This window comes from Oncorhynchus clarkii, chromosome 12 (assembly GCF_045791955.1).
Source record: "Oncorhynchus clarkii lewisi isolate Uvic-CL-2024 chromosome 12, UVic_Ocla_1.0, whole genome shotgun sequence".
In the NCBI taxonomy this organism is placed as follows: domain Eukaryota; kingdom Metazoa; phylum Chordata; class Actinopteri; order Salmoniformes; family Salmonidae; genus Oncorhynchus; species Oncorhynchus clarkii.
The window spans coordinates 14,367,035-14,380,674 of NC_092158.1; the positions used below are offsets into that span (position 1 = coordinate 14,367,035).

Here is a 13,640-nt window from a genome sequence, read left to right on the forward strand (position 1 = left end):
CTGTACGTTTGTTTGTGTGTAACACTGATGTTGTTTGTGTCGCACTGCTTTGCTTTATCTTGGCCAGGTCGCAGTTGTAAATGAGAACTTGCTCTTAACTGGCCTACCTGGTTGAATAAAGGTGAAATAAAAAATAAATAAAAAAATGAATATGGTCAAATCCGGAAACGATAATTTCAAAAACAAAATGTTTATTCTTTCAGCAAAATACGGAACCGTTTCGTATTTTATCGAACGGGTGGCATCCATAAGTGTAAATATTGCTGTTACATTGCTGTTACATTGCACAACCTTAGGAAGAAATGGTCTTCACACAGTTCGCAACGAGCCAGGCGGCCCAAACTGTTGCATATACCCACAATTTCCCGTGTTAATATTGCCTGAAAACATTAATTTCTTTTAACTAAATAAGCAGGTTTACAAATATATACTTGTGTATTGATTTTTAAGAGAGGCATTGATGTTTATGGTTAGGTACACATTGATGTTTATGGTTAGGTACACATTGATGTTTATGGTTAGGTACACATTGATGTTTATGGTTAGGTACACATTGGTGTTTATGGTTAGGTACACATTGGTGTTTATGGTTAGGTACACATTGATGTTTATGGTTAGGTACACATTGATGTTTATGGTTAGGTACACATTGGTGTTTATGGTTAGGTACACATTGATGTTTATGGTTAGGTACACATTGATGTTTATGGTTAGTACACATTGATGTTTATGGTTAGGTACACATTGATGTTTATGGTTAGGTACACATTGATGTTTATGGTTAGTACACATTGATGTTTATGGTTAGGTACACATTGATGTTTATGGTTAGGTACACATTGATGTTTATGGTTAGGTACACATTGATGTTTATGGTTAGGTACACATTGATGTTTATGGTTAGGTACACATTGGTGTTTATGGTTAGGTACACATTGATGTTTATGGTTAGGTACACATTGATGTTTATGGTTAGGTACACATTGATGTTTATGGTTAGGTACACATTGATGTTTATGGTTAGGTACACATTGATGTTTATGGTTAGTACACATTGATGTTTATGGTTAGGTACACATTGATGTTTATGGTTAGTACACATTGATGTTTATGGTTAGTACACATTGATGTTTATGGTTAGTACACATTGGTGTTTATGGTTAGGTACACATTGATGTTTATGGTTAGGTACACATTGGTGTTTATGGTTAGGTACACATTGATGTTTATGGTTAGGTACACATTGATGTTTATGGTTAGGTACACATTGATGTTTATGGTTAGTACACATTGGTGTTTATGGTTAGGTACACATTGATGTTTATGGTTAGGTACACATTGATGTTTATGGTTAGGTACACATTGATGTTTATGGTTAGGTACACATTGATGTTTATGGTTAGGTACACATTGGTGTTTATGGTTAGGTACACATTGATGTTTATGGTTAGTACACATTGATGTTTATGGTTAGTACACATTGGTGTTTATGGTTAGGTACACATTGATGTTTATGGTTAGGTACACATTGATGTTTATGGTTAGTACACATTGATGTTTATGGTTAGGTACACATTGATGTTTATGGTTAGGTACACATTGATGTTTATGGTTAGGTACACATTGGTGTTTATGGTTAGGTACACATTGATGTTTATGCTTAGGTACACATTGATGTTTATGGTTAGGTACACATTGATGTTTATGGTTAGGTACACATTGATGTTTATGGTTAGGTACACATTGATGTTTATGGTTAGGTACACATTGATGTTTATGGTTAGGTACACATTGGTGTTTATGGTTAGGTACACATTGATGTTTATGGTTAGGTACACATTGATGTTTATGGTTAGGTACACACGGACCAGGATTAGCCCAGTCACGGACCAGGATGTCTTGCTCCCAGGCAGACTAAATAACTTTTTTGCCCGCTTTGAGGACAATACAGTGCCACTGACACGGCCTGCAACGAAACGAAAACGAAAACATGCGGTCTCTCCTTCACTGCAGCCGAGGTGAGTAAGACATTTAAACGTGTTAACCCTCGCAAGGCTGCAGGCCCAGATGGCATCCCCAGCCGCGCCCTCAGAGCATGCGCAGACCAGCTGGCCGGTGTGTTTACGGACATATTCAATCAATCCCTATACCAGTCTGCTGTTCCCACATGCTTCAAGAGGGCCACCATTGTTCCTGTTCCCAAGAAAGCTAAGGTAACTGAGCTAAATGACTACCGCCCCGTAGCACTCACATCCGTCATCATGAAGTGCTTTGAGAGACTAGTCAAGGACCATATCACCTCCACCCTACCTGACACCCTAGACCCACTCCAATTTGCTTACCGCCCAAATAGGTCCACAGACGATGCAATCTCAACCACACTGCACACTGCCCTAACCCATCTGGACAAGAGGAATACCTATGTGAGAATGCTGTTCATCGACTACAGCTCGGCATTCAACACCATAGTACCCTCCAAGCTCGTCATCAAGCTCGAGACCCTGGGTCTCGACCCCGCCCTGTGCAACTGGGTACTGGACTTCCTGACGGGCCGCCCCCAGGTGGTGAGGGTAGGCAACAACATCTCCTCCCCGCTGATCCTCAACACTGGGGCCCCACAAGGTTGCGTTCTGAGCCCTCTCCTGTACTCCCTGTTCACCCACGACTGCGTGGCCACGCACACCTCCAACTCAATCATCAAGTTTGCGGACGACACAACAGTGGTAGGCTTGATTACCAACAACGATGAGACGGCCTACAGGGAGGAGGTGAGGGCCCTCGGAGTGTGGTGTCAGGAAAACAACCTCACACTCAACGTCAACAAAACTAAGGAGATGATTGTGGACTTCAGGAAACAGCAGAGGGAACACCCCCCTATCCACATCGATGGAACAGTAGTGGAGAGGGTAGCAAGTTTTAAGTTCCTCGGCATACACATCACAGACAAACTGAATTGGTCCACTCACACAGACAGCATCGTGAAGAAGGCGCAGCAGCGCCTCTTCAACCTCAGGAGGCTGAAGAAATTCGGCTTGTCACCAAAAGCACTCACAAACTTCTACAGATGCACAATCGAGAGCATCCTGGCGGGCTGTATCACCGCCTGGTATGGCAACTGCACCGCCCTCAACCGTAAGGCTCTCCAGAGGGTAGTGAGGTCTGCACAACGCATCACCGGGGGCAAACTACCTGCCCTCCAGGACACCTACACCACCCGATGTCACAGGAAGGCCATAAAGATCATCAAGGACATCAACCACCCGAGCCACTGCCTGTTCACCCCGCTATCATCCAGAAGGCGAGGTCAGTACAGGTGCATCAAAGCTGGGACCGAGAGACTGAAAAACAGCTTCTATCTCAAGGCCATCAGACTGTTAAACAGCCACCACTAACACTGAGTGGCTGCTGCCAACACACTGACACTGACTCAACTCCAGCCACTTTAATAATGGGAATTGATGGGAAATGATGTAAATATATCACTAGCCACTTTAAACAATGCTACCTTATATAAATGTTACTTACCCTACATTATTCATCTCATACGCATACGTATATACTGTACTCTATATCATCGACGGTATCCTTATGTAATACATGTATCACTAGCCACTTTATACTATACTATGCCACTTTGTTTACATACTCATCTCATTTGTACATACTGTACCCGATACCATCTACTGTATCTTGCCTATGCTGCTCTGTACCATCACTCATTCATATATCCTTATGTACATATTCTTTATCCCCTTACACTGTGTACAAGACAGTAGTTTGGAATTGTTAGTTAGATTACTTGTTATTACTGCATTGTCGGAACTAGAAGCACAAGCATTTCGCTACACTCGCATTAACATCTGCTAACCATGTGTATGTGACAAATAAAATTTGATTTGATTTGATTTGATTTGGTGCAGCGAAAGTGCTTGCGCTTGTTAAATAATCACCCGTTTGGCGAAGTAGGCTGTGATTCGAAGATAAATTAACAGGCACCAAATTGATTATTTGCAACGCAGGACAAGCTAGTTAAACTAGTAATATCAACCATGTGTAGTTAACTAGTGATTATGTTACAGTTGATTGTTTTTTATAAGAGAAGTTTAATGCTAGCTAGTGTTGGATTTGACATTTTGAACATTGAGATATTAAATAAATGATAGAGAAGAAGCATAGAATATGAGGAGTGAAAGAGACTGGGTTTTATGTCAGAAGTTAATGGTTCTCTGTAGAAAGACAGACGGCTTTGGAATGTGTTGGGTGGACGGGATGAGAGCAACGTGTTGATATAGGGGAGACAAATGGACATCTGTGGACTAGGTGAATGAGAGGTTGAGGTCAGGAGGTGAAGTCAGATCCCCTGAAGGGAATAATAAGGGTTTAGTATCCTGTTACTCTTTTCCTGTAGAACCATAAGATGTAAGGATTGGAGAGAAGGAGTGTCTTGACTGGGATATATATATATATATCTGTGATGGGAGAAATGTTGGGTTGTCTGAATTACAGCTGTACAGACCCTTTGGGAAGAATTAAACTTGGTTAAAGCTTCTCTAGTGTCCGTGAGTTATTTACTCTGAAAAATAAGAACCTAACACTAGCAACTTACCTTGGCTCCTTGCTGCACTCGCGTAACAGGTGGTCAGCCTGCCACGCAGTCTCCTCGTGGAGTGCAATGTAATCGGCCATAATCGGCGTCCAAAAATGCAGATTACCATTTGTTATGAAAACTTGAAATCGGCCCTAATTAATCGGTCGTGCCGATTAATCGGTCGACCTCTAGACTCAACAGTGAAGTGCTCACTATTCAGACAAGTGATTCTGTAACGAAGCTCCAGTCTGTCGATGATAACACAGTAGACTCAACGGTGAAGTGCTCACTACTCAGCCAAGCGTTGCTGTAACGTAGATCCAGGTTTTGGGCTCCAGTTCTTCTTATTCCAACCAATCTTTGAGCGGTTGTGGAGTCCTCTCTCCTAGTAATGTAAAGGTTTTATGATTCCCCGGGGGGGCGGGGGCGTACTACTACTGATACTACATACTACTACTACACCTTGCAGATCTTGTAGAGTGAGTCTTGCCCGTCTCCTCCAGTGTCCTTGAAGTAGTCGTGAGCTGGGAAAGTCCTGTTAATGTCTCTGGTGATGGCACTGTCCTGGGGAGACTCCTGAGAGCCATTGAAAAGAGAACACACAGAGAGGGAGAGAGAGAGTGAGAGAGCGAGAGAGAGAAAGAGAGAGAGACAAACACAATTAGACCCAACCAAATCATGAGAAAACAAAAAGATTACTTGACACATTGGAAAGAACTAACAAAAAAACTAGAATGCTATTTGGCCCAAAACAGAGAGTACATAGTGGCAGAATACCTGACCACTGTGACTGACCCAAACATAAGGAAAGCTTTGACTATGTACAGACTCAGTGAGCATAGCCTTGCTATTGAGAAAGGCCGCCGTAGGCAGACATGGCTCTCAAGAGAAGACAGGCTTTGTGCTCACTGCCCACAAAATGAGGTGGAAACTGAGCTGCACTTCCTAACCTCCTGCTTAATGTATGACCTTATTAGAGACACATATTTCCCTCAGATTACACAGATCCACAAAGAATTCGAAAACAAACCCGATTTTGATAAACTCCCGTATCTACTGGGTGAAATACCACAGTGTGCCATCACAGCAGCAAGATTTGTGACCTGTTGCCACAAGAAAAGGAAAACCAGTGAATAAAAAACACCATTGTAAATACAACCCATATTGTTTATTTATTTTCCCATTTGTACTTTAACCATTTGTACAGTACAACACTGTATATATACATAATATGACATACAGAAGTTCCAAAAGAATAAAGACATTTTGAATGTGTAATGTTTATTGTTTATTTCACATTAGTATATTATCTACTCCACTTGCTTTGGCAATGTTAACACATGTTTCCCATGATAATAAAGCCCCTTGAATTGAATTGACAGAGAGACAGGGAGCGAGACAGAGACAGATAGAGAGACAGAGAGAGAAACAGAGAGAGAGAGAGAAACAGAGAGAGAGACAGAGAGAGCAGAGAGAGAGAGACAGAGAGAGCAGAGAGAGAGAGAGAGAGAGAGACAGAGAGACAGAGAGAGAGAAAGAGGGAGGGGGAGAACGCAGAGAGCTGTGGGTTGGCAGTGCACTACATTGCTGCCTGCCATAAGTTGAGGGACAGTGTCTGACAGACCAATCAACCTGCACATGTCCTCTACTGTATGCTTATTGTTATTGTTGAATGTATGGTTATTTTGGCCCTTGGTTATTGTTGCTACTGTTGTCCCGTTTTTATATTGTAAAAATCCAAAATAAGCTTTGGCAATATGTACATTGTTAAGTCATGCCAATAAAGCGAATTGAATTGAAAGCGACAGAGAGAGAGAGAGAGAGAGAGAGAGAGAGAGAGAGAGAGAGAGAGAGAGACAGGAAACAGTCAGTGGTCCATATAGTTCATTCCATTGAGATTGGCTGTTCTTCTGGAGTTAGATCGTCCCCAATGAACCACTGCTACTGTACATGAAGTTCAGTTAAAACCTGAGGAATCCAACAGGTTGACGAGTGCGAAAGCAAACAGTACAAATTCACCCACACCAGTCAACACCGTTCCTCTCTGGCTCCACCAGGGGCCAGTGTTCTATTGTAAATCCCTCTCCCCAGAGCTACTGAGACAGTGAATCAGATCATTGGTGCCCAAGAGCATGTACCTCCCAGTCAGCCAGTCAGTCAGTCAGATCATGTCCCTCCCAGTCAGTCAGTCAGAGCATGTCCCTCGCAGTCAGCCATTCAGTCAGTCAGATCATGTCCCTCCCAGTCAGCCAGTCAGTCAGTCAGATCATGTCCCTCCCAGTCAGTCAGGCAGAGCATGTCCCTCCCAGTCAGCCAGTCAGTCAGTCAGATCATGTCCCTCCCAGTCAGTAAGTCAGTCAGTCAGAGCATGTCCCTCCCAGTCAGTCAGTCAGTCAGAGCATGTCCCTCCCAGTCAGTCAGAGCATGTCCCTCTCAGTCAGCCAGTCAGTCAGTCAGATTATGTCCCTCCCAGCCAGTCAGTCAGAGCATGTCCCTCCCAGTCTGTCAGTCAGAGCATGTCCCTCCCAGTCAGTCAGTCAGTCAGTCAGAGCATGTCCCTCCCAGTCAGTCAGTCAGAGCATGTCCCTCCCAGTCAGTCAGTCAGATTATGTCCCTCCCAGTCAGTCAGTTAGAGCATGTCCCTCCCAGTCAGCCAGTCAGTCAGTCAGATTATGTCCCTCCCAGTCAGTCAGAGCATGTCCCTCCCAGTCAGTCAGTCAGAGCATGTCCCTCCCAGTCAGTCAGTCAGAGCATGTCCCTCCCAGTCAGTCAGTCAGTCAGATCATGTCCCTCCCAGTCAGCCAGTAGGTCAGATCATGTCCCTCCCAGTCAGCCAGTCAGTCAGTCAGATCATGTCCCTCCCAGTCAGCCAGTCAGTCAGTCAGAGCATGTCCTTCCCAGTCAGTCAGTCAGTCAGAGCATGTCCCTCCCAGTCAGTCAGAGCATGTCCCTCCCAGTCAGCCAGTCAGTCAGTCAGATTATGTCCCTCCCAGCCAGTCAGTCAGAGCATGTCCCTCCCAGTCTGTCAGTCAGAGCATGTCCCTCCCAGTCAGTCAGTCAGTCAGTCAGTCAGTCAGTCAGAGCATGTCCCTCCCAGTCAGTCAGTCAGAGCATGTCCCTCCCAGTCAGTCAGTCAGATTATGTCCCTCCCAGTCAGTCAGTCAGTCAGTCAGATTATGTCCCTCCCAGTCAGTCAGAGCATGTCCCTCCCAGTCAGTCAGAGCATGTCCCTCCCAGTCAGTCAGTCAGAACATGTCCCTCCCAGTCAGTCAGTCAGTCAGATCATGTCCCTCCCAGTCAGCCAGTCAGATCATGTCCCTCCCAGTCAGCCAGTCAGTCAGATCATGTCCCTCCCAGTCAGCCAGTCAGTCAGTCAGATCATGTCCCTCCCAGTCAGCCAGTCAGTCAGTCAGATCATGTCCCTCCCAGTCAGCCAGTCAGTCAGTCAGATTATGTCCCTCCCAGTCAGTCAGTCAGAGCATGTCCCACCCAGTCAGTCAGTCAGAGCATGTCCCTCCCAGTCAGCCAGTCAGTCAGTCAGATCATGTCCCTCCCAGTCAGCCAGTCAGTCAGTCAGATCATGTCCCTCCCAGTCAGCCAGTCAGTCAGTCAGAGCATGTCCCTCCTAGTCAGCCAGTCAGTCAGATTATGTCCCTCCCAGTCAGTCAGTCAGAGCATGTCCCTCCCAGTCAGTCATCCAGTCAGTCAGTCAGCCAATCAGCCAGTCAGTCAGCCAGTCAGAGCATGTCCCTCCCTGTCAGTCAGACTGTCAGAGCATGTCCCTCCTAGTCAGCCAGTCAGTCAGTCAGTCAGATCATGTCCCTCCCAGTCAGTCAGCCAGTAAGGGGATGTCTCTCCCAATCAGCCTGTCAGCCAGACTGTCAGAGCATGTCCCTCCCATTCAGCCAGACTGTCAGAGCATGTCCCTCCCAGTCAGCCAGACTGCCAGAGCATGTCCCTCCCAGGCAGTCAGACTGCCAGAGCATGTCCCTCCCAGTCAGAGCATGTCCCTCCCAGACAGCCAGACTGTCAGAGCATGTCCCTCCCAGTCAGCCAGACTGTCAGGGCATGTCCCTCCCAGTCAGCCAGACTGTCAGAGCATGGTACAGAGTGTTCCCCCTGTCTGTTCAGGCTGGATGCAGCCTCTCTGTTTGTTTGTCTGACTCTCTGGGAGAGGAGAGAGGGGGAGACAAGGGGGGATTGGAGAGAGGGAAGGCACCCAGAACGCAGCATATCTGAGATGTGTACACACAACACATCTGACAGGCAGGGGCTGAGGCTGGCTCAGCTGAGAAAGGGGCTGAGACACAGTGTCTTCGACAGCCAGAGAGCAGTGCTGGGCCCAGTGCCAGGGTCTGTCTCCAGCCACATAGATCCAGATGGAGACCCAGGGTTCTCTCCTACAGCTCTGTGTGGATGCATCCCTGTTCAGTAACCTCTGGTGCTGGTTGGTGTCTGTACAACACCCCAGGATGACCTGGAGAATGTCCAAAAACAAGCCAGGGCTCTTTGTCTAAAGTAAGACCCATCATTACAGAGTTCATTGCCATGAGAGAGAAAGAGAAAGAGAGAGAAAGAGGTCTCAGCTTCTGTACAGTGACAAGAGCTTCAAAAACAAAACATTGGCATGGAACCATCCTCATTGGTGCAGAAGAATCAACTTTTCCATACCCCTTGTCCTCACAGTAGAGGATGAGAAGAGAGGGGGATGACTGGAGAGTTGGAGGGGTGTGTACTGTACTATACTGGAACTGCTACCTCTGCTCTATCAACCAATTATAGGGATTTCTGACGTAACCTAGCCTGTCTCTCTCTCTCTCCATGTCTGTCTGTCTCTCTCGGTCTGTCTCTCTCTCGGTCTGTCTCTCGGTATGTCTCTCTCTCTCGGTATGTCTCTCTCTCTCGGTATGTCTCTCTGTCTGTATGTCTCTCCATGTCTCTATGTCTCTCTCTGTCACTTGACCAAAACAAACAAAACAAAAACTTCTCAAATGTCACAACTGGCCGTCCCGTGGTGTAAAAGCAGACTCAGGGAACGTTAGGTCACTATCACAGCAGGGGCTTATTCTGGCCCAGTTACCCCCCACAGCTGTGGTCCTGTGTGGCTCAGTTGGTAAGAGTGTGGTGCTAGCAACGCTAGGGTTGTGTGGGTTCAATTCCCGCTGGGGTCACATGTAAAAATGTATACACTCTGTACTGTACTACTGTAAGTCTCGTTGGATAAAAGCGTCTGCTGAATGGCCTGTTATGGCTAGTTTAAAAATACTAATGTAGTGAACAATACATGCACATGGGACCAAAATGTTGACCCCAGAAGAAGATCTTTGGCTGGAAAGGCACAATAAAACAGCGTGAGCCTTTAACGCTGTGTGGGTATCTTTTCTTTTTACATGGCTATATGACAGAAACCCTGGAGGAACTAACCACATCCGACAATGAGAAACCACTGGTCATCATATGACAACAGGGCCACGTAACCACGGCGCGTGACATAACCACGGCAACCACGGCGCGTGACGTAACCACGGCGAGTTGCAATTGGAACTAAGTCGCATGCTCAAGTTTATGAGAACACGCGTTTAGCTTTTCTGTGAGCTCAGCCTCGTATGAAGTCTGGAGAAATACATGTGACTGTTATACAGCCAAACCTTACTTCTCATTATACAGTACACAGAAAGAGGCCCTAATGTTACACAAGGTCATATGAAGGCAGAGAGACACAGTCATATACATACATCCATGCAACTCATAATACTGTACATCTACCATGGCATCCATTACAGGTTCATCAACCAGTAGTCATTACTGAGGAAATAAACATGGCAGTGAGCATGGAGCTGCTCACCACTAACAACAGCCTTATTAAAATCACAATGAAACACGGTGGCTGAACCATGCTAATGACCTGTGGTGTGTGGACATGTTTAACTATTCATCTGGGGACTAGATGTCCCCACAAGAATAGTAAACAAACAAAAATTGGACCAACTGGGGACATTTTGTTGGTCCCCACAAGGTCAAATGCTATTTCTAGGAGGTTTAGGGTTAAGGTTAGAATTAGTGTTAGAATTACATTAAGGGTTAGGGTGAGGAACTAGGGTTTAGTTTGAGGGTGAGGAGCTAGGGTTTAGTTTGAGGGTGAGGAGCTAGGGTTTAGTTTGAGGGTTAGGATCTAGGGTTAGGGTGAGGAGCTAGGGTTAGTTTTAGGGTTAGGAGCTAGGGTTTTGTTTGAGGGTGAGGAGCTAGGGGTAGGGTTAGGAGCTAGGGTTAGTTTTAGGGTTAGGAGCTAGGGTTAGGGTGAGGAGCTAGGGTTTAGTTTGAGGGTGAGGAGCTAGGGGTAGGGTTAGGAGCTAGGGTTTAGTTTGAGGGTGAGGAGCTAGGGATAGTTTTAGGGTTAGGAGCTAGGGTTTAGTTTGAGGGTTAGGAGCTAATGTTAGGGTTAGGAGCTAGGGTTAGTTTTAGGGTTAGGAGCTAGGCATAGTTTTAGGTTGAGGAGCTAGGGTTAGTTTTAGGGTTAGGAGCTAGTGTTAGGGTTAGGAGCTAGGGTTGGTTTTAGGGTTAGGAGCTAGGGTTAGTTTTAGGGTGAGAAGCTAGGGTTAGTTTGAGGGTTAGGAGCTAGGGTTAGTTCTAGGGTTAGGAGCTAGGGTTAGTTTTAGGGTTAGTTTTAGGGTGAGGAGCTAGGGTTAGTTTGAGGGTAAGGAGCTAGGGTTAGTTTGAGGGTTAGTTTTAGGGTGAGGAGCTAGGGCTTAGTTTGAGGGTTAGGAGCTAGGGTTTAGTTTGAGGGTTAGGAGCTAGGGTTAGGAGCTAGGGTTAGTTTGAGGGTGAGGAGCTAGGGTTAGGGTTAGGAGCTAGGGTTAGTTTTAGGGTTAGGAGCTAGGGTTAGTTTTAGGGTTAGGCGCTAATGTTAGGGTTAGGAGCTAGGGTTAGTTTTAGGGTGAGGAGCTAGGGTTAGTTTTAGGGTTAGGAGCTAGGGTTAGTTTTAGGGTTAGGAGCTAGGGTTAGTTTTAGGGTGAGGAGCTTGGCATAGTTTTAGGGTGAGGAGCTAGGGTTAGTTTTAGGGTGAGGAGCTAAGGTTAGTTTTAGGGTTAGGAGCTAGGGTTAGGGTTAGGAGCTAGGGTTTAGGTTGAGGGTGAGGAGCTAGGGATAGTTGTAGGGTTAGGAGCTAGGGTTTAGTTTGAGGGTTAGGAGCTAGTGTTAAGGTTAGGAGCTAGGGTTAGTTTTAGGGTTAGTTTTAGGGTTAGGAGCTAGTGTTAGGGTTAGGAGCTAGGGTTGGTTTTAGGGTTAGGAGCTAGGGTTAGTTTTAGGGTGAGAAGCTAGGGTTAGTTTGAGGGTTAGGAGCTAGGGTTAGTTCTAGGGTTAGGAGCTAGGGTTAGTTTTAGGGTTAGTTTTAGGGTGAGGAGCTAGGGTTAGTTTGAGGGTAAGGAGCTAGGGTTAGTTTGAGGGTTAGCTTTAGGGTGAGGAGCTAGGGTTTAGTTTGAGGGTTAGGAGCTAGGGTTTAGTTTGAGGGTTAGGAGCTAGGGTTAGTTTTAGGGGTTAGTTTTAGGGTGAGGAGCTAGTGTTATTTTGAGCGTTAGGAGCTAGGGTTAGTTTGAGGGTTAGGAGCTAGGGTTAGGTTTAGAGTGAGGAGCTAGGGTTAGTTTTAGGGTTAGGAGCTAGGGTTAGTTTTAGGGTTAGGAGCTAGGGTTAGTTTTAGGGTTAGGAGCTAGGGTTAGATTTAGGGTGAGGAGCTAGGGTTTAGTTTGAGGGTTAGGAGCTAGGGTTAGTTTTAGGGGTTAGTTTTAGGGTGAGGAGCTAGGGTTATTTTGAGCGTTAGGAGCTAGGGTTAGTTTTAGGGTTAGGAGCTAGGGTTAGTTTTAGGGTTAGGAGCTAGGGTTAGTTTTAGGGTTAGGAGCTAGGGTTAGGTTTAGGGTTAGGAGCTAGGGTTAGTTTTAGGGTTAGGAGCTAGGGTTAGGTTTAGGGTTAGGAGCTAGGATTAGGTTTAGGGCTATGGTTAGGTTATTGGGTTAAAGTTAGGGTTAACAAGATTTTGAATGGGACTGTTCCCACAAGGTTAATTGTGCAAGAGTGTGTGTGTGTGTGTGTTTGTGTGTGTGTCAGCTATTACCAACCTCTGTACCCTGTGTATGGGACCGGTATCACAGGAGGATGACATTTTTAAAACCAGCAAAACCCCAGAACAAAGAGCTGTTTAAAAGCATGCTTATGATGCACTTATCAAGCATTTTATTGCTACCAGTCCCATCGCTGGAGGGTGTATCATTTCTGCTCCCTCAAAGCTTTCTGTTTGCGAACTTAGCCCCTATAATCACATGGGCTGCAAACTTGCCTTAGGGAGCGAGATAGAGACAGATAAAGAGAGAGAGACGAGGAAAGAAAGAAAGTGAGGTGGTGGTGCATATTAACCAAGAAAATACAACTATTAAAAGGCCCAGTGCAGTCAAAAACATGATTTTCCTGTGTTTTATATATATTTCCACACTATGAGATTGTAATGATGCTGTGAAATTGTGAAAATGATCATGCCCTTTTAGTGTAAGAGCTGTTTGAAGAGAACACGTGACATTTCAGCCTGTTTTGGTTGGCTAGGAGAGTTCCAAATCTCTCTGCCAATAACAGCAAGTTTCCAGTTTCCCCTCCCCACTCATACCTCTCCCAGAAAAGTCCTTGCTTGAGAAATTGCTCTTTGCTGAGAAGCTATTTTTGTTTATTTTTGACCATTTTAATTGAAAACAAAATCACAGTAAGGTTCTTAATTGTTACCCAGAAATGATTTGATATTGAAATAAAAACAGCTGCATTTTACCAAGGAATGTACTCAATGGTACTCATGTACTCACAATGGTACTCACACTGTTCACATGAGTAATATTAAACAGTGGTCAGCAGATGAAACTAATTTTAACAGTGTTCGAATACCCATACATCCGTTCTCAATAGTAGGCCGTTTGAGGATGCAATAAATCAAGTATACGTTAAATGCCCGGATGTCATACTAATTTTGGCTTTGAAAACAGCTGATAATCAGTTGATCAATTAGATATGGCGATGCACT

At 45.3% G+C, this 13,640-nt stretch overlaps 1 protein-coding gene and 1 non-coding gene across 4 annotated transcripts in view; one reads left to right on the forward strand and one right to left on the reverse strand.

Annotated features, from left to right (window-relative positions):
- LOC139422737 (rab GTPase-activating protein 1-like) overlaps positions 1 to 13,640 on the reverse strand; it is a 144,477-nt gene that overhangs the window by 37,671 nt on the left and 93,166 nt on the right. For all 3 annotated transcript variants that reach the window (XR_011635756.1, XM_071174047.1, XM_071174048.1), the window contains one exon: positions 5,051 to 5,164. Coding sequence is in view for 2 of the 3 variants with exons in the window: in XM_071174047.1 (XP_071030148.1) it covers positions 5,051 to 5,164 (114 nt within the window). In the remaining variant the exon portion in view is untranslated. The remainder of the gene's footprint in view (positions 1 to 5,050; positions 5,165 to 13,640) is intronic.
- Positions 9,682 to 9,759, forward strand: trnaa-agc (transfer RNA alanine (anticodon AGC)). The gene has a single exon. It is a non-coding gene; the product is annotated as a tRNA-Ala (tRNA).